Here is a 20,879-nt window from a genome sequence, read left to right on the forward strand (position 1 = left end):
CCGCGGGCCGCATCATTTATAGGGGTATTCTATGTCTTTCCATGTAGACCAGGGGTGGGCAATTATTTTCCTTCGCGGGCCTAATGAGAAGTAGAAAATACGTTGGCGGGCCGAGTGAAATTTTTTAGCTATATTCTCTAGCGTATGTTAATTTTATTTCTAAATTACATTGTTAATAAATGATGCTCAGTGAATGTGTTGGTGTTAGGTAATGAGAAAGTGGCGGTTAATTAAAAACTACTTATTTGCCGTCATGATTCGAAACAATGTTAAACATGATACATTGTAACTCTCTTTAAAGCACTATCCACGTTCTTCTATAAGACAATAAAGCAGTGGTTCTAAAGCTTTTCTAGGCACGCCCCCTTTATGATAGTGAAAAATTTCGCACCCCCAATCCTATTATGATATCTCAGCCCTTCCTTGACCGAGTGTTTCGGGTTTTCGTCATAATCAATATCCTTAATCTCGGCGACAAACTCGGCAAGAACTAAAAGGACGGGTATACCCCTAACTCCAGTATACAAATTTCAGCTTTTGGCTTTCTCTTTTTGACAAGCCCGTTCATCCTTTATGGGTGATAGATATGATGAGTCATATAGTAATCGCGAGCACAGACCACTGATCGATTTTACGAATTTGGAAACGCCGCACGTAAGAATTTGATACACGTACTTTGTAATACGTAACAAATGGCAACAAAAAAGTTTTAACCTAAACTATATGTAAAGATTGATTTCTTGTAAATTTAATTGCTACTCATACTTTGCCACATTGACTTTATTTTGAATCTGGATTACGCATGCGGGGTACGTAGGCAGCGTAATTGTGGCATATTAATGAAAAGGCTTCAAATTAAACGAATTTCCTGTTTAGTTGATACGGCCTATGGTTCTAGTCCACGCATCAACATTCTAAAAGCAGGTTTAATGTTATGAATTCCAAGCAACCTTTCGCGGGGCACAAAGAATGGCTTTGCGGGCCGCACTTTGCCCAGGCCTGATGTAGACCTTATTTGGCGGGAATGAATTGTCCTATTGAAAGTGAGCCGATCCAGCAGACTGACAGTAAACACACATCGTCAAAATGTGATTACTCTTGTATCAATTTAGGCCTGACACGAAAAGAATCATCACATTTATAACTATTTGAATAGAATTGTTGTTGTACTCAACTCAACGACTAAACATAATATTATAATATGATATAGACACCATATGGACGGACAAACGTATGACGCTATCATAAAAGCTATCGAGTAATAATTTTGCAGCTACTATGAATATTTTGAATTTAACATATTGATAATAGAGACTGATCTGATATCAAAACATTTTTAGGTTGAGCATTGTAATTCCAATACAGGATTCGGATATAATTCTGATAAGTAGGCTATTAATCTCATGGTCAAATATCTTCAATAATAGGAGCAGAAAAAATATAAATATAATATAAATATATTGATGAATGTGTCCTAGTGATTGAAATATCGGAACGCCGAACGGTCCATTGTTGTTACATCTTTGGGGCGTACCACTACGGTACTATCGGTACCTTTGAGTGGCCCTAATAATATGGTTTAGCGACCTTCCGATATATTACTACCCCCTTGTACGCGACTAGTTTATTGCGTCCATGGTTCTAACAAATTCACGGTATTCCGAGTCCACTCGAGATATTTTCATTTTGCTATCGAGTTAGCCCGAGTCTGAGTAATTCTACACAAGGTCATGTCCAAGTCCAACTCACAAATTTCAGTTACGAATCGTCCAAGGGTCAGGTTTTGTCATCATGAATTGGAAATGTGGCGAAATAGTGAATCTTCCACTGCGGCAACGTTTGCAATTGATGTGATACTGAATTTTGATGAATAGTTTCAGGCTTTCGGGGCAATTTAAGAGGGAATATTCAATTTATAACCTGAAAAGATATATGTGACACTTATATATTGTCAAATTATTAAAAATATAAAATGTCGTCGCGGGCCGCACAAAATGCTCTGGCGGGCCGCGTGTTTGAGACCTCTGATTTACAGCCTCTATATATGGGTGTTTCTGTTGTTAAGTGATTAGTTAGTCCAACTATTTTGCTTTATTTGGCCATGGTACCATAGGTCCCGCACCCTATAAATATTGTCATTTAGGGGTGGCCAACCTTTTCAGCCAAAGGGCCACATTCGATTGACGAACTATTGCGTGGGCCACTAGCAGCGCCAAGCGCGTAAATTTTTTGAAGTTCATAGGTCAATATTATTGTCACGTGACTATACTGGGGGATTTCTGTACATCGCTGGGCTCAGTCTGCGAGGACTGGGCTATTCGGTGCCTGGACATATCGATATCGAAAGCTTTGAACAACATGCGTCAATGATTTTGTGCCTAGGTTTCATAGTCGACGGTCTTTCTGCGAGCGGAAACGCAGGGTCGCATATGTTGAACGACACTTTGTCTCGTAATCGCGAATATAGTTAGACTTAATCTAATACATTAGGAGTTCTTTCAATTTCACAAACAATATTAACAGCAAGACATCGAGTGACAATATGACGCACGAAGCGTGTAGAAAATTTTTACTTTGAAAAAATTCATCGCAAATTATTCTGCTTTATTGTAGTGTACGAAGATCTAACGATATGTGACTGACTCATGGATCTACCACTGCTTCGAAACTGATATTTTAGTCATCACATCTCAAGTATTGCGGCCAGACTAATCAAATTTTTGTTTGGCCTTGCAAGTTCACAATCTGTGACACAATCCATTTTTTAAGAATATTAGAAATTTCAGAAATTACCTCGCGGGCCACTCAAAACGTTCTCGCAGGCCACGGGTTGGCAGGCCAGATTGAATTTTAAATCGTCCTCTCGAGACTGATGTTGTTTCAAAAAAATATGTGCCATTATAAACATTGATACAAGCCCTATAATTCACAACAAAATCATGTCGGGTTTGTTAGTCTGGAAGGTGTTATAGAAAAATGTATACTTCCCATCAAGTCAGCAAATGTCAATATAATAGACCACATTATAATTATATGACAGCGGGATTAAGGTCCCAGTCTAGTCACTATGAAAAACAAGTCGGTGACACAGTCATCCACTTCCCAAAACTGAAAAAGTCTACACTGAGAAAAAATGAGCCAAAAAGTTATTATTCGAATATCAAAAAAGCCAAAACGAAACCGTTGTACGCAGTTCGCATGGAGAATATAAAAGTTGAAAAAAAAGTATAATTCAAATATATTTGGTCGCACTGCTGTATCACTTCTGATTTGAAAAGGATGGAAAAATCCAGAAAAACCCGAATCACGATTAACGACAACGAGTCAACTTCTAACGTCCGCAATCCGCATTTACAGTTAAATCTCTTGTATTCCTCAAAACGCAGACGCAGAGTTAACGCCAGATTACGACTAAAACAGGGGAAGTATAGACATCTGTCAAATTTTTCCGTCGTTAGAGTCAGTGTTTTAGCGGTTGAATTCAAACGAGCGATCTTTGAATTTTTGCCAACATTCCGTTGTTTGCAAATAAAGGTGTTGGTAGAATATAACCATGAGCTGCAATGTAATGTAATATAGTATTATGTATACAGGATTGATGATAAAATAATAAAGCGAACATAAAGGGCGTGCGTTTTGAGGTAACATATTGCAACCATTTACTGGTCCGTCCCGCGACGCAAGTTGAGTTTTACACCCTGGTTCACAAAATATGTCAAATCGATGATAACATTAACTGATTCCTTTTTCAAATCAGATATTGATGACAGAATCACAACTCTGGAACAGGTGCTGGGCTGGTATCGAGCTGGCAACAACAAAATGTATAAAGTTTTTACGGAAAGAGCCAGTTACACTGAGTCTCTGGAAAATTGTGAAAAGAAGGGGGCCAGACTTGCAGTGGACGGTATTATTGAGGCCGCTATCCGAAGGTGAATTAATAGACTGGCATGATTCAGTTTTGTCGATTGAAATATATGTCTAAACATTGAGGATCACAATAGTGCATTGTTTCGTGTATATGGACAATCCCATCGTTGCTATATCATTTATGATCAAAATGAACTATATAGATATATGATCAGTAACAATGTCACACATATGAACTCTTCACACATTTTTGATACGGCGGGATATTACTTTATCATACTGAGGATTGCAGTTAAGACACAATTCAATTTAGAACAGACATGTTCAAAACATGGCTATTTTCAAAAAAATGCTTTCATTGTTTGTTTTTTCATCCAGGACGACACGAGTCGTTAAATGTGACGTCACAAGGGAATGACATAGTTAATAGAAAATATTGGGTAAATATGACTCCTTCGACGAAAAAGGCTTCTAATCCCTGTCTTAAATGAACCAAGAAATATGAAAAAAATAAGGGCGAATGACAGGCGTGGTGCAAATGGTGCGAATGAAAACGGTCCATATTTGTCACTTTTTCTGACCTGGAATAATTCAAATATACTCAATAGGATATTATATACGATGAGTCCGAAACTTTTTTGTTGGGACGCAATTCTAAAAACTTGTTGATATCTGCGCTTTTCTAGTTCAAAAGTGAGGAGCACCCCCGATGCGTTTATATTGCACAATTTGAGAGTTCTCGTGAGAGATTACATCACTGCCTGCAAAAAAGAAATGGGAGAATCGGTATTAGTTGCTCGTGTACGGACTTTGTAGGCCAGTGGTTCGCAACCGGGGTCCGCAAAGGATTTTCATGGACTCCGCAAAACCGTAAAATGATGGATAACCTAATTTTTATTTTCAATTAAAGAAAAAATGAGACAGTTTCGCTTCATGATTGCTAAAACTTTGATACTCACAGCATAAAAATCGTCGTCTGAGATTGTATTGATAAGGTACGCCAGTGGTGCTTATAGCCTTAGGAGGTTTTGTGTTACATGACAATTACACAATGGTAATTTCAATAGTTCAATGCATATTTTTCCATGGTGACTTTTCTTGCACTCCCTCTTCTTCGAATCAGTCATTCATAAGTCATTGGAACTCTGCAGTGGCTTTCGATATCGCTGTAATTTCTGGGAATTTTAGGGCACTGCAATCGCAGTGAAGCCGACGACGAGGAGCTCAGATAAACCTCCGACACATATAAACTTGGTAAAGCCGAGAATCAAACCAACAACCATAACTGTCGTGACTGTGTCTCTCAGTACACTGCGCCACCCGCTTCCAGCTTCGTCTGACTTGAAATATCCGACTTTTGAAACTCATTTTAATTGTCAATTTGACACTATACAGCTAATATCCCAGTTTAGAGATGTTTTGTTTAGATTTTTAGGAAAAATGAAATGTTAGACACAGCAAGATCAAACAGGGTGATTTCGAAATGTTTGCGCTACCCAATGTCTACATATAGTAGGGTGTTATTTTCAAGAAAATTCATTTTGTGACTGTTCATCACTATAGCCTGAAATTATTATTAACACAAGACGGATAACGGTTGCAGGATAATTGAGGTAATTTTGAACGAAAACTTGAGGGGGTACGCGGGGGTCCGTGACGGTCCAAAAGGGGTCCGCGAAGACAAAAAGGTAGAGAACCACTGTTGTAAGCAATAGCAGCCAATGCCAGTGTTGACATTTGGCATATTTGAATGCAAAGTACTGAAATTTCGGCACATATTCATGTTGGCTGGAACAATAATTTGGCGTTTTCCACGCTGGCACTTTCAATTTTCTTCAACTATAACCAGTGACATGTATTGTTTACTCGTGTACCTAATCAAGTATTAGAGGCTGTTAAAAATAAAATTAGAATAAACACAGTGGTTTCTTACGTATGGTGAGTTTTTATCTTGCATTACCTCGAATTATATAGTCACTGTGCAGTTATCTACTGACCATTGCAATAGCCTCATTGTAATGCAAACTACACCATTTAGGCTTAGACACGCTTTTCTGTTCATGGACTGATGATCTTATGCCGAGTCTAGATCGTTAAGGCATGGGCCTATATATAAATAATTGTCGATGCCACTAAGCTTGCTGATCCATAGCAAAAAAATGCCTGGTTCATAATCGTACCACCTCTGTTTGTACTGCAAAGTTTGTTATATTGAGAACTCTACCGATTTAACTTGAGCACCAAGAGAGAGAAAAATCAAATCCACCAAGACCTATAGGTATTACGATACTCCTTCTGCAGCCTAATTAAACCCTAATTAGACTGTTGAAACTCATTACTCTTTATGTAAAAGGATATTTGTGATAATATTAACAATTTGACATAATTTCAGTCAGTCAATTACTCGGATTGTGTTGTTTTGTATAGCAAGGCATTCCTGTTTCTAACGCCCATCGTACCATCTATTCGGCTAACATACCTTAGTACGGTGAAGCATTATTTCGAATGTTGTCAGAAAATGAACCAAAGGTGCTAGTCGCAACATTGATGCTGTGATTCAAGTGCAGTTTCACTCTGTTGTGTGTTCTAAATGCGAACACATTCGCATCGCGATGACGTGTTGCGTGACACACTGCATCGCTCGCTTCCCCAACGACGCGAGCTAAAAATTATAACCTCCCGGTAAATTAATTCGAATCATCTTGTTTATGTACTTAGTGGAAACGAAAATATAACAGGGACCTCTTCGACCGGCTAATCAAACCCAGCGGCTATAAGACTTATGTTGGACTAGACGACAGAGCAATTGAAGGCACATTCGTATGGCTCAACGGAAAACCATTGATCGCGGGAGAAGTGGAGTGGGGCAGTGGCGAACCCAACAATGGCGGTGGTCGTGGACAGGATTGTGCGTCCATTTATCATTCAGACTTGATTTTCGATGACGCTGAATGTCAGAACAAACTGAACTTCATATGCGAAATATCACCTTAGTGTACGGGTCAAAGATGAGGTACATTGCATATATATTTGCCGGGCAGTAAATTCAACTCACTTAAAGAATATCATGCATAGTCGAGACTCCACTGAATTCTGGCTCTTTTGTTTCTCTCACTTTTAGCCGCATTAAACGAATGAACGGTTTGTCCCAATTAAGCGGAAATTAATTTTTCGTTTCATTATCATTCGTAAAGGCAGACAACGCATTAAAAATACTGGTGCGTAATAAATGGATTACTGCTGCGATATAGATACTCTGATGACACACAACTACACGATTATAGTCTTATATCTTCACTTAGTTGTAGTGTACTTGGAGGTACACTACTATGCTGGCATGACCATTAAAACACTTTGCTTGTACAGCTTAGAGAATTGCAGGCATGACAGAGGTGAAATGGTCAATGATTGAGCACTTTTAGACCAAAATATAAATCCGAGAAATGCCTATAGTCGGATATGGTTGCAATTTCTTCAGTGCCCCTACTTTTCTGGGCGTAGGTAAGTTTATTAGTCATCGCAAACTGGTGCAGCACACCATATGTGAGACTGATGCCGCACGAAATCTTATCTGTTCAGAAGATGTTATATGGACCGACCAGATAGCTTATATATTGGAACACCGAAGAAGTGCAACTATCGCACCGCTTCAATGCATTTTAAGCTCGTTTTATATCCATGTCTGGTTTGATTCCAGCATTTGTACAAATGCAGCCGCGGTAATGATTCAAGATTGATTCAGGATGTGCTAAGATATAACAGCAAACTGTATTTTTGCTGGTCATACCAACATAATCTGTGCTTGCCTTTATACCTCTTTCTGCGGCATCATTAACGACTTTGACAGCACTTACAAGTGAATTCATTTTGCTGTAGGAGTCCAATAAGTCCCCAGCATAAACGGCTTATTCAGCAAATCCTGAGAGCATTCAAGACTAATAAGATCAGACAAAGTAGTGTCATTGTCAAGCTTCATAGTTGTATTAAATGACGTTGCATCCCTTCTGAATTGAGAAATTCGCTCGCCACAAGTGCGTTTGCAATATTTCTCCTCAGGTTCTGCGCTTTCTCTCGGTCAAAACAGGCATGTACAGACCGTGTTATTTTTGGCATATGCCAAAACTGCCAAAAATAACTTATTTTTGGCATTTTTCGATTTTCATTTTTGGCAGTTTTGGCATCGTCCTCTAAATAGATAGTTTCAGCCTCGAATTAGTCACAAAAACGCTTTATTTGGGCTAGTTTGTCAAAAGACACCACAAAATGTGCAGCATCCACGTATAATCAGTGCCAACAAACAATAAGAAGAAGAAAATACCTAACGATTTCATAGGTTAATAATATCAAACGAAACCACAAAATATGCCGTATCCATCGGAATCGGTGCCAATAAGCAAAAAAAATAAGAAAAGCCTAACAAACACGCTCAACAGCGGATTGTTACAGCTGTTGAATAAACTTAAATCGTTTGCACTGTAACAGTGCTTCCAAACTCAGGTCAGCTAAGTTTCTCCTAAATTCATTTCTCGCCCAGCGAATGTGGGAAATATCGGCTTCAACAGTAGCCGTTGAGGGAAAGAATGTTGCCAGTCATCCACAAAAGGTTTTCAGAGTTTGGAAATCTTTGGAGGGCCGAACCGGCTTCCATGCATCATGAAAAGAGATCACTTCGCCAGTGCCATCGATCTAATCGCGGAAAGAATTTTCTTCCCGATACTTTTCCAGAGTTTCCTGTGTTGTCTCTCAACAAATTCTATATAGTAGCCCGACTATCATTTCTCCTTCAGTCTACGGATAGATTTTCGGAGGACTTTTGTCACTTCAGGTGGCTTTAATATTACCAACTCGCATGGAAGAGTCCTAGGAAGGTTAGCTTGTTTAAGAACATTGACGCAACAAGACTGTCTGGCAAAACGAGACTATGCAGCTCAGAAAAAGCCAGACAGTTTGTTGCGTCACAATGTTCAACTCGATCACAATGCAAAAATCGTGGTTGGTTTTGGGGGTTCCAGTTCCATGAGCAGAATATAATTTATATTTTAATAATCAGTACTGCGGCAGCTTCTCATTGATACCCGTTTTATCAAATTTAGCGCTCGAAAAGCCGGTCAAAAATGGTCGTAAAATTGCCTTTGGACAAATGGAAAGTATGACGTAAACCAAATGCAGTCAGCCGTTCAATCTCGCTGTGCCCACACCATTTAGGACACCATGCTTTCACCCCTAATGGGTGGGCTGGGCCCAGATCAAGAAACCTGCCTTTCACAAACGCTCTTCTCGCTTGTAACGCGGTCCTGTTAACACAACACCATGAACGAAATACACTATTCGGCAGACCGTGTTATTTTTGGCATATGCCAAAAATTGCTTATTTTTGGCATTTTCAAATCTTTATTTTTGGCAGTTTTGGCATCTATCTGCTGAAATGCCAAAAATAACACGGCCTGGGCATGTAGGTTACGGTGGTTTCCTTCACAATAAGCCAGTCATGCTTTAAGTGTGTGTGAAGCAGCTGTTGTTTGTTCATTATTATGTATTTCGTAACTCAACAGGCCCTGAATTAATCCTATACCATTATCTGCCAACCAACCTACAGAGTTACAATACGGAATTCTTTTTTGGGGTGCTGCCTGCAAGAATACAATTGACCCACTACAAAAACTTCAACATCGGATCATCCGTATCATTGCAAAAGCCCCAGGGGGGGCTGGATGTGCAACTGATAAATCGCTTCTCAAAAGATTTGGTGTTCTAAACTTAGAAGATATGAGGAAGCTAGAAATTGCCAAGTTTATGTATCAGTTCCATTGCGGTCAATGTCCCTCAAATTTCAACGACTACTTCATCCGGAGACAAAAGCGCACAACAGCACACGCGCGTCAACGAAGAACAACTACCATATGATCAGGACTGAATACACGAAAACGCATTGCTCTATCAAGTATGCCGGACCCCAATTGTGAAACAGCATCTCGCCGGCTATCCGACAGTCGTCGAGCATGTCCGCTAGGGTTGTTCAGAATTGACCGACTTTCAAAAAGTCCTGGTTTTCAGTCCGATTCCCATGCCTTATACCTTAAAAACATATTCTGGCTACTTTTTTTTGTAACTCGTCCCCTGCATCCGTGTGCACATTGAGCTGGAAGAATAGCAGCGGAAAATAGGGGATTCCCCTAAAATCTGAGTGTCACGATTTTACCTAGTCTAGTTAAAGTGACATATAACATGGATTTATGCAGCTGTTGCGGTTTGGAGTGATACAAAACCCCACTATATAAGGCATTCCTAGTTCAGGATATCATTTCCATGTCCCACACTGCCTTTGAACTGCTCAAAACTACCTAAAACTGATAGTCATTTTGTTGGATCACATATCCTACACCCCTCAAACCTACCCGGCACTGTTCATCAATTTCCTGGATGCCCATGTGCAAGAATACAACTGTAAATGTAACATCCACTCACAGCCACATAATAAACATCACAGGAAACGAAAAAATAAGGCAAAGAAAGATATCAACTTGACAATATATTACATAAATCAGGTGGATGAAATGGTTGATTTCGAGAAATCTGCATATCTGTTCCGGTGATCTTCCACAGCTTGTAGGAGGCTCGCTCGCTGTTTTTTGTCATCCGTAATGAACGCAGCATAGTGGGTATTCAATTTTACCATACGCTCTGCTGCATCATTAAAGTGCTACAGGAAAAGCACAGGCTGAGGCATCATTTGAACTGCTGGAACTTTGGAATTTAACAAAATCTGTTACAGCTCTTGTGTTTGACACAACATCCTCAAACACTGGTAAAAACCAAGGTGCGGTTCCGTTACTTGAAGAATTGATTAACAGGAAAGTTTTCTACAATGCCTGTCGCCATCATATTTATGAACTGGTCATTCGAGAGGTTTGGAAGTGTTTGTTTGGATCGACAACCACAGGCCCTGAAAACACGGATTTTAATACCTTCAAGAAGAAGTGGAAACATATTGATAAATCAAGAAGCTATAAAACGCTGAAGTTTATTGAAGGCAGCTGGTTGGCGATGAAAGCTGATGAAGCAAAGCAAGAAATAATTCCACTGATGAAACCCAATGATGGAAAGCAGAAAGAAGTCTTGATAAGAGATGACTACAGAGAATGTGCAACAGGCACCTTGGCGATTTTGGATGACAAATATGTTGATCATCGTTTTCGCAAGCCTGGTGCTACTCATGGCGCTAGATGGATGAGTCAAGTCCTGTACTGTCAAAAAATGTTCATGTGGAGTGAGCAAATGGACTATTCTGAAGAGTTCATTGAAAAGTTGGCACGAATCAATACATTCATTGCTTTGTTTTATGTTCCAGCTTGGTTGAAAACTGGTATTGCATGTGACACACCTTGGAATGATATCAAATTCCTTCATGACATGAAAAACTTTTCATTATTCGATCTCACTGTTGCTGATGTGGCATACAAGAAATTGCGAAAACATCATTGGTATCTAACTGAGGAAATGGTGGTATTTACCACGTTCTCGGCTAATCCAAAGATTCCTGACAAACTGAAGGAAGCGATGGCTGCTAAATTGCTGAAAATGCCAATCCCTGAAAAATTTCGCAGAGGTATGCCTCTCAGTCTGATCTCTGACTCTGTCTCTGAGTCAATGAGTATGGTCGATTTGATTGGGCCAGAATCGTGGTTTCTATTTGATGCTATACATGTGGAACATGATTGGTTGAGTCTTCCAGTTTCGGAATGACATACTGATCCGGATTTCATGAGTGCTCAAGAATTTGTGAATACTGTTGAAGTAGTTAATGATGCAGCAGAGCGTATGGTAAAATTGAATACCGACAATGCTGCGTTCATAACGGATGACAAAAAACAGCGAGCGAGCCTCCTACAATCTGTGGAAGATCACCGGAACAGATATGCAGATTTCTCGAAATCAATCATTTCATCCACCTGATTTATGCAATATTTTGCCAAGTTGATCTCTTTCTTTGCCTTATTTTTTCGTTTCCTGTGATGTTTATTATGTGGCTGTGAGGGGATGTTACATTTACAGTTGTATTCTTGCACATGGGGATCCAGGAAATTGATGAACAGAGCCGGGTAGGTTTGCGGGTGTAGGATATGTGATCCAACAAAATGACTATCAGTTTTAGGTAGTTTTGAGCAGTTCTAAGGCAGTGTGGGACATGGAAATGATATCCTGAACTAGGAATGCCTTATGTAGTGTGGTTTTGTAGCACTCCAAACCGCAACAGCTGCATAAATCCATGTTATATATCACTTTAACTAGGCTAGGTAAAATCGTGACACTCAGATTTTAGGGGAATCCCCTATTTTCAGCTGCTATTCTTCCAGCTCAATGTGCACACGGATGCAGGGGACGAGCTACAAAAAAAAGTAGCCAGAATATGTTTTTAAGGTATAAGGCATGGGAATCGGACTGAAAACCTGGACTTTTTGAAAGTCGGTCAATTCTGAACAACCCTAATGTCCGCATTCAAGCCGAAATACAAGCAATTTCTTCTAAATCAATACTAGCCAGTCTTCAGGATTACCGGACCACGACCTAAGATCGACCTCGCCCTCCGCCACATGCCACCTCATTTTGTCGCTTGCGTCTTATATTCTCTGCATTACTTTTCATTCAGTGTGCATGCCTCTTGTTTACTTCGCCTAGGCTAAGGTGGGTGTCTGATCTTAATGGCTACTCCAAGTTGTTTCGACACATTCCTATCTTTTCATTGTATCGCAGTCTTGTGATGTTTTGAAACGATGAAAATATTGATAAACCTGATTGATTCATTGATGCGCTTTCAGAATCATCACCGTTCGCAGACTAATTTTTATCAACTAATCAGCAAGCTACCGCCGTCGTGATCATTAAAGCATAGCCGTGATTTCGTGATTACTAGTCTTGTCGCCGTTGTATGGTCGCTGGCACGGACCACGGATAAGTTTAAATTGTTAACCGATCACTCAATGATGGTTCGTCATGCGTTTTACCGAGCCTCCATTGTTACATCACTAATGAATTGATCGTCAACGCAGTGATCGGAGATCATAGTAGGCCTACACTTTGTCGTAAACTTGCTCACCTCAAACAACCCCCTTGTGTGCTTTAAATCGAACGAATATATAATTGTATATCATGGAAATATATCTGGGTAGGGTATTTCTCCATATCATTTATTGAACTTTCTGATGTTTCATATGTTATCCTATATTTGGGCTGATAATTATAGATCAGGGGTGGGCAGAGCTACTTCACGCGTAAACCCACATATTAAAAATCGTTGCCTTAAAAGAGTCACAACACAAAAATTGATATATACTCATTCATTCCTTCACAAAGAAATGTAGGGTATCGAATGAAGTTTATTTTTGTGTGGTATCAGATTTGGACAACTAGAAAATTTTCGGCTTCATCAAATTAGATCAGAATTAGAATTAGAGCTACTTAGTTCATTTCCAAATTAGATTAGAATTAGGATTAGAATTACTGAATTCGCAAAAACTTTGAAATTGAATGAAATTTTAAATGAGAAATATAATTACAGCCCAAATCAAGTTCAGTTCATATCAAATCACAATGCATTTCCATAAGGATGATACTGGTTAACGTCTATACGCCAAGCTTGGCTCGTTTTGCACTATACCATGATCTGATTTGCGATTTTCGAAGAACGCGAAGTAAAGCATTTGAAATGCTGAAATAGATTTGAAAGCGAAGTTACTGGTCAGGTCTCGTGCGCAGCTCATAGTTCAAAATATAATGAGGTTTATAACCACGATATTTCTTGTTGCATTTGTACTACTTAATAAAATATTACTTACTTCTTTTGTGGTAACCATGACCACCGCCTAGTTACTGAGCGTGGCGTTGTACTAACGTAAAGTTTTAAAAGTACGTGGTTGCCCAACTGTGTGGCCTATTTTGTGTCGATATTGCATTCTTGCGCTCGTGGCCTCTACGAAATTTTGAAAGTGACCCACAATTCGTTTTGAGTTGGCGACCCCTGCACCATAGAGTTCTCCCGCATGGCTGAAAACTCTTTCCGGTGGAGCTGATGTTCCAGTCATGTCTACTAGCTCTCGAGTAGCAGCCTTGAGACGAGGAAAAACGATTTTTCCAGTAACTTAAATCATCACAGATTCACAGTTAATGCTCTCACTCTCTGCTTCGAGATATTTTTCCACTTCCTTTTCCACTTCCACTTGTGATCGAAACTAGAATGTTGTTCGCGGACTACAAGCTACTATGCCAATATGGCTATTATTCATCACAGTAACTACCATGCCTGTACGCTGTAAGTAAAGCGATGGTGGTTAGGCACTGGATTTTCCTGTGCGGGACGGATGTTCTTGTTACCTAGCTGCAAAATGCCTCGGACAAAGAGGTATTTTCAGGAAAACAATAAATTAGATTAGAATTAAAATTAGAGTATAGGAACAATTCACAAATTAGATTAGAATTAGAACTAAAGCATAAGAGCATTTCACAAAAGATTAGTTTAGAATTAGAAATAGAGCCCAGAAAAACATTTCACAAATTAGATTAGAATTACATTACTGGTATATCTAATTTAGTGAAATTAGTCAACTAGAATTATCTAGTTGTCCAGTTCTGTGTGGTACAATACGATGTGTCTCCACCTAGGCTGCAAGGTCTTTGAAATCGGACTGATATGGCGTCAAATAGTGCGGAGCTCGGTAATCATAATACTTCGTAAATATGTCTTTTGTTAGATAACTCGTGGCAATTAAGGATTTGGTGTTTGGCTTCGTAATGACTATAGTGAATCCTAGCTTTGTGATTATTGGACGAATCTTTACCAAAAAGGCACAGTGGCTTACGTTCATTATCACCGAATGCACATAGCTCATGGAATAGCCGCAATCAAAGGCTGAAAGAGCAGCACGCGGCTCGCTAGTCGCAGTTTTCCCACCCCTGTTATAGACTGAGGCTGTGCCGGTACACTGGCGTAATTTGACAGTACTACGTATGCATGAGCGATAAAGCGCCTTCTTACGTGTATAATCAACTCTGTATTCGTTCATTTGCAATTCAGCAATTCGTATTATCAGTGCCTCCAATTAGCGAGAATCGACTGGACAGCGGCACGCGATCTCGCGCATACACGTTGTTAGTCCGTCACATGCGAAATGGTGTGATTGAAATCACGTGATTCGTTATGATACGAGTTCATAGGTATTCAGGGAGTTCAGGGACTCGCTAACTGATAGCATAGCCTTACTCGTTAAAGATTAAATGACATATTTCTTTCCGAGTTATGTAGCGTGCAAAAGTGTATAGCTTCTGGCGGCTTGTCAGCAGGAAGTTTATTTGCCCCATGAACTGTTTGGCATTTACACATGAAAATTTATGCTACCTCGCTACATTTGGAAATATTTCAAACCCTTCCTATTTTTCCGTCGGCTTACACACACATTTGACGGAGGCGCAACATTGCGTTTACGGTTACCAGTTCACTGCTTATTCATTTCATTCCGTGCTGTTCAATTCTGGGAGTCTTCACTTTCACCAATAATAAGGCTTTACAAAACAAAGTCTTACCACATTTTATTGCATGGGGTAATTTTAATGGGTGGAAATACAGATTTCAGGTTGTGGGGAATAAAGAAAAAGGATTGGGAACCAATCTTCTAATTTCACAATACCTTTGGTTTATGTAATTTTGTAGATAATGTTACTGCTAGCCAGTGTTGGGATCAAGTCACTACCTTCGAGTCACGAGTCATTTCGAGTCATTGCACATTTTGACTCGAGTCAAGTCAAGTCAATCGATTTTCAAAAGTGACTCGAGTCAAGTCAAGTCACTCGATTTTGGAGGTGACTCGAGTCAAGTCGAGTCAAGTCAAGTCACGAGTCAAGTCACATTTCAAGTCAAGTTGCCTTTTCGAAGTATATATGAGTCATGATTACGTCATTGTAATGTGCTAGCTGTCTGAAATACAGTTTGAGTGGTCATTGATTCCGAACCGATGACCGAATATAGAGTTGAATATACACGCAAGACGGCGCTGTATCACTCACATATAGGTAGAACTGTTAAACTACGTAATTGCATAGCCACAGTTTATAGTTACCAGCCGAAATAGAGAATGGAGAAACGAATTGATAAGATGCAATACATTACTTATTTACAAATAGATATGATACAATTCGGGCATGCGCCAATGGTTGAGGACTAAACTATATACGAATTCAATTACAATAAAACAATAGGTTTAGTTAGGCTCAGAACAGAGAACGGGAACATACATTTTGCTATTTTATTACTTTACTTTTATAATTACGACAACGTAAGTTGTAAGCTTTGATCACTTCGTTTGCGGTCAATTTATTTGTGAGAAAACAATCGAGACTCAGTGAAAGGCACGATCATTGAATGATTGGTCGCTCTCACGGGTTACACCTGCGTTTTGCAAACAATCCGAACATATGCAAGATTCAATGATGTATCGACACCGATTATTTGATGACTTGAAATTGACTCGTGAATTTTGCTCCGAGTCACGAGTCAATCCACATTTCTGATACGCCGAGTCAAGTCAAGTCAAAACATTTTAGCAAAGTGACTCGATTCAAGTCAAGTCATACGAAAAAGGTGACTCGAGTCGGACTCGAGTCAAGTCATGACTCGAGTCATCCCAACACTGCTGCTAGCAAGCCGATACCACACTAGATTTACATTTAACGAGATTCTGTTGTGATTCCAAATAATCCCGTGTGTAGGACTATATATTATACAATTCGTCTTCGATGAGTAGGCAACAACATACATTGCTGACGACATATGATATAAAAAACTGGGGATATCATTGGTGCATCAGGGCTGTCCAAATGGATAATTTCATCCAAAATAATTAGAATAAAAACGCCGCAACATTTGAACATATCAAAAATAGAATATCAATTAGGAGATTGGGCACGTTGCGAAAGTATGGAAAAAGTATCAAATATGGCAGTGGTCGGGAACCTTTTTCGTCTCAAGAGCCATGTTGGCCCAATATACTACTCACTATACATGACACTCAATTGCTACGTCACAATTGTAATTCGTGACGTCACCGTAGTACTAACTCGAACTCACTACGTGGATTTCGTCGTGGGCGCAATATTTTCTCTGTCAAAACTCGTAGGCTAATAATCATCACGTGACAGCGCAATTCATCGTAAATATAGCTCAGAATTTATAATGACTGATATTATTCTAATATAACTATAGCACTGATTCCGAAAATCTAAATATTGATAGACTTCTCAATTCTCAGCATTCGGCGGTAACATAAACGTTCACTACACGTGTACATTTTAACAGCAGTGCTACTGACCAATGAAGAACGTGGATAGCGAAGCTTTGTTTGTAATTTTGATTTGTAATTGGAATGTCACTTCCAAGGCGGTTCATTTCTCAGCGTAGATCAGGAACACTACGTGTATTTGAAAACTAAGATTGTCATATAGGCGTCCCCATGTCTGCTATTCTCTATGATCGACCAGCGTATGGTGCAATCCAGGATTACACAGCGCGCGATGTCGGGTACATCGAATTCGCGAGGAATATTGGTCGCTGGAACGACGGCAATTTAAATTTGAGGATTTTGTAAAGGGGTCCGAGCCCGTAACCCTGGATACGCCACTATTTTGATCTCTCAAATACAGGTTTATGCTGCCACGAGAATAATTATTCTGGTCGTTATGAAAATTTACTAACAAGCAGACATGGGGTGATTACTTCATAAATGTATTCCATTGCGATTACGGTTACATCCTAATCACGCGATTACGATTACGATTACAGCAAAATCTCGAAGTAGTCGATTACGATTACGAGATTACGATTACATTGGAAAAGTAATCACGATTCCTCACGATTACATTCATTTTGCTACTTAGAACGTATATTTCGCGACGTATTGGATGTCAATATTACGATTGCGATGAAAAGGCCTCATGAGAGTACGTTTTTCGACGTAAATGTGATGTCATTTACTTGTTACATCACAGTATACTCATTGCCAAACTCAATAGCTGACGATCTCTCGCACCCAGCGATTTCCATTCTACTCAGGGCGCACCGTGAACCCCCAATTGGATGTATGGTGAGCTCGAAGGGGACCCAAAATTATTTCGTAAGTCATTATATTTTGTGGAGAAATTATTTGCAAAAAATTTCTTCGCGATTTAATGTCGATAAATATGAAGAAAAAATGACAATGTGTGGGTGCGTCTCACAAAATACGTTTTTCTTTTGTTTAGTCTGCTACGTTTGGATGACTCCAATATCTTTTGACTATGTTAACGAATTAATAACAAGCAACAAAGTAATATAAACATCGGGCCCGACCGAATATGTTATAATTAGTAATTGCGTGCCTACATTTTCGAAGACATCAGCCCCCTCAGCTCTACCGGCAAAGCGGACCACTTGGGCTGAGAGATCAAAATAGATATAATGTCAATACAATTACCAACATTATTGACGAAATTCAGTCATGGATTCAACGATATTTTCGCTATTCACGCGATAACAACAATTACAAAGTGAAGCCATATCGCATCAAACCTGTATTCAAGTTGTTGTGAAAAGACTAGTCGTAACATGGGGTCTGCGGGTGACCAAGTCCTGTTTTGGTTGTGATTCTCGGTACATCCTACGCTAACAATGTTAATTAGAAATATGGCTATGGCGGCAGATCAAAATGTTGAGTAAAGAATTGCGAAAAAACGATTGGTGCCCGTTATATTGCGAGATGACGTTACGAATAACGGCAAACAACAGCTCGCCTATGATTTCCATCAGCATTCGTGGATTTTTAATGCTTCGATGTGGAATCCGCAATGTTTCATTTGACGAGTATAAAATGACAAATCTTCGTCTGGTGTACCTACGCAGGCCTACTACGCGCCAAGCAGCAACGTTCAAACTGCGTGAGTAAACTGATGAGCACAACCAATAATCAAACAACAATAGAATCTTACTATTTGAAACGAAACTGGGCTGAGTGGCTCCTACAACCACACTGCTACTTATACATTATGCAGTTTACGTAGGCTACATCGAATACTATTTAGTATTTACTACGTATGGATAATTCGTTGTGCAATGACGAGCAAAGCTTATACATGTGTGCTGTGACGTAATAATGAGCGGCGGCGTCTTTGCTATCAATAACGTGGTATAATATCGCACTCTTACTTGTTCACGAATGTTCTGTTCATGCCAGAGTTGCATAGTCCCAGTACAAATGAAAAGTAATCGTTCTTTCAAAAAGAAATCGATTAGATATTTGAAACAATCGATTACGATTACGATTACTTTGGATTTTTTTCGAATGTAATCGATTGCGATTACGATTACTTGAAAATGCTGTAATCGTCGTAATCGATTACGATTACTAATCACGATTACTAATCACGATTACCCCATGCCTGCTAACAAGTTGCTGCAATATCGGTAAAATTAGGTACAAAATTTAAAATATATCAAAGAGCCATATCTAACACCCAAAATAGCTATATATGGTTCGCGAGCCATAGGTTCCCGACCACTGAAATATGGTATGTAAGAATGTTGCTATGGTATGGAAAATTATCAAGTATGGCATGGAACGATTAGGCGGATATGGACTTATGGAGTATGGAAAATTCTCATTCCATTCCATAACATACCATGCCCTGGTTACATTGCCACTGGAGTAACCTGTCATAGCTTCCTTGTTTAAGTACCGGTACGCTAACATGTCTTTTGTATCATATCATGCAAGTACTAAATCCGACGATTCTATAATTTTTCAAAATGTGACCTGTGGCTGCTGCCAAGAATCCTATCCGTACAGTGAGAGACAAAAGAATCGCAAAGCTGGAGGAATTTGTTGAAGAGCTGCTGCGGTGAAAGATGTGTGTCAGTTACAAGAATTCCGCCTTATATCTTTTATGACATTGATCACTTACACGAGGAAGTGGAATAATTCGGGCAACATAAGCATATATTGCCCAGCGGAAACTTCGTCTTTATGTGCGAGAGGCTCCTTCGGGTGATGGATTTTGTGAGGCCATGCACATTTTCTCAGGGTACCGGTATGTCGGAAGCTTTTTTGGAAACCTTTTTTAGAATCGTTGAGGTTCGGGGTCACATATCTCCATTAGCAAGATGATACCTTAAAATCACGGGTGGCCAACCTGCGAATGCAGTGAGAAATTTGTGCTGCCGTCAAACCCGTAATTCAATTAGTACTATGTGCCGGCGGCCGTTAACATGGGTATTTGGCGTCCAGTACGGACAAGCCCTGGAATGCGACCGTAGGCTACATAAGTAATCGAAAGACGGCCGTGAATAGCAAATCGGTTTCTCACTCCTGCTTTAAACAGATAATGTTGGGAAAATTTGTCGCAAAATTCTGACATCCTAGAATTTGAATTCAAAGAGAGATCATATATGCAAAATACGGTCACTACAGCACCTAAAGTACTGTATGCAGAGGTGGTCAAAGTAGTCAGCCCTGCTACTCAAGTAGAAATAAAAGTAACGGTGTAAATATCCACCCGACTAAAGACGATTACCACTGACAAGTGTCAGCTAAAAATATTTGAGTTCATTTCAATACCGGTATATATTCCATCGATTGATTGATGTAACAGGCAGATTCCTCGAAAATCTATTCAGTTACCTTGACACGGCTATATAACGCGGTAAATGTGACGCAAACTTTTTCCAAATCATATTTCTACTTTTCGAAATCCACATTGTGAAAAGGAATTTTGACTGAAAACTGTTCCAGACAAAACCTACACTTATGTAGCCTACTTTGAAAAAGTTGAAATACTTCGTTCCTGACCACCACTAACTTAATGTTATGAGTAGGGCGATTTTTTTTACCTTAAAAATGGAAAATATTGACCTAAAATATCCTAATTTTTATAATTTTTTACCCTAAAAATCTTGAATTTGACCAAACGTATGCAAATTAGGTGTTTTCCTACAT

The 20,879-nt window shown here is 39.4% G+C and overlaps 2 protein-coding genes across 3 annotated transcripts in view; both read left to right on the plus strand.

The window, feature by feature from the left end:
• LOC145439845 (microfibril-associated glycoprotein 4-like) overlaps positions 1-20,879 on the plus strand; it is a 532,879-nt gene that overhangs the window by 370,927 nt on the left and 141,073 nt on the right. The window lies entirely within an intron of this gene.
• LOC145439366 (collectin-10-like) lies at positions 3,629-6,912 on the plus strand. The gene is made up of 2 exons (XM_080316859.1): positions 3,629-3,932; positions 6,609-6,912. Exons 1-2 carry the CDS (start codon positions 3,724-3,726, stop codon positions 6,862-6,864), a joined length of 465 nt encoding a protein of 154 aa, XP_080172985.1. The 5' UTR covers positions 3,629-3,723; the 3' UTR covers positions 6,865-6,912.

Source organism: Botryllus schlosseri, chromosome 5, assembly GCF_051294905.1.
Source record: "Botryllus schlosseri isolate E-star chromosome 5, Bs_hap1, whole genome shotgun sequence".
In the NCBI taxonomy this organism is placed as follows: Eukaryota; Metazoa; Chordata; class Ascidiacea; order Stolidobranchia; family Styelidae; genus Botryllus; species Botryllus schlosseri.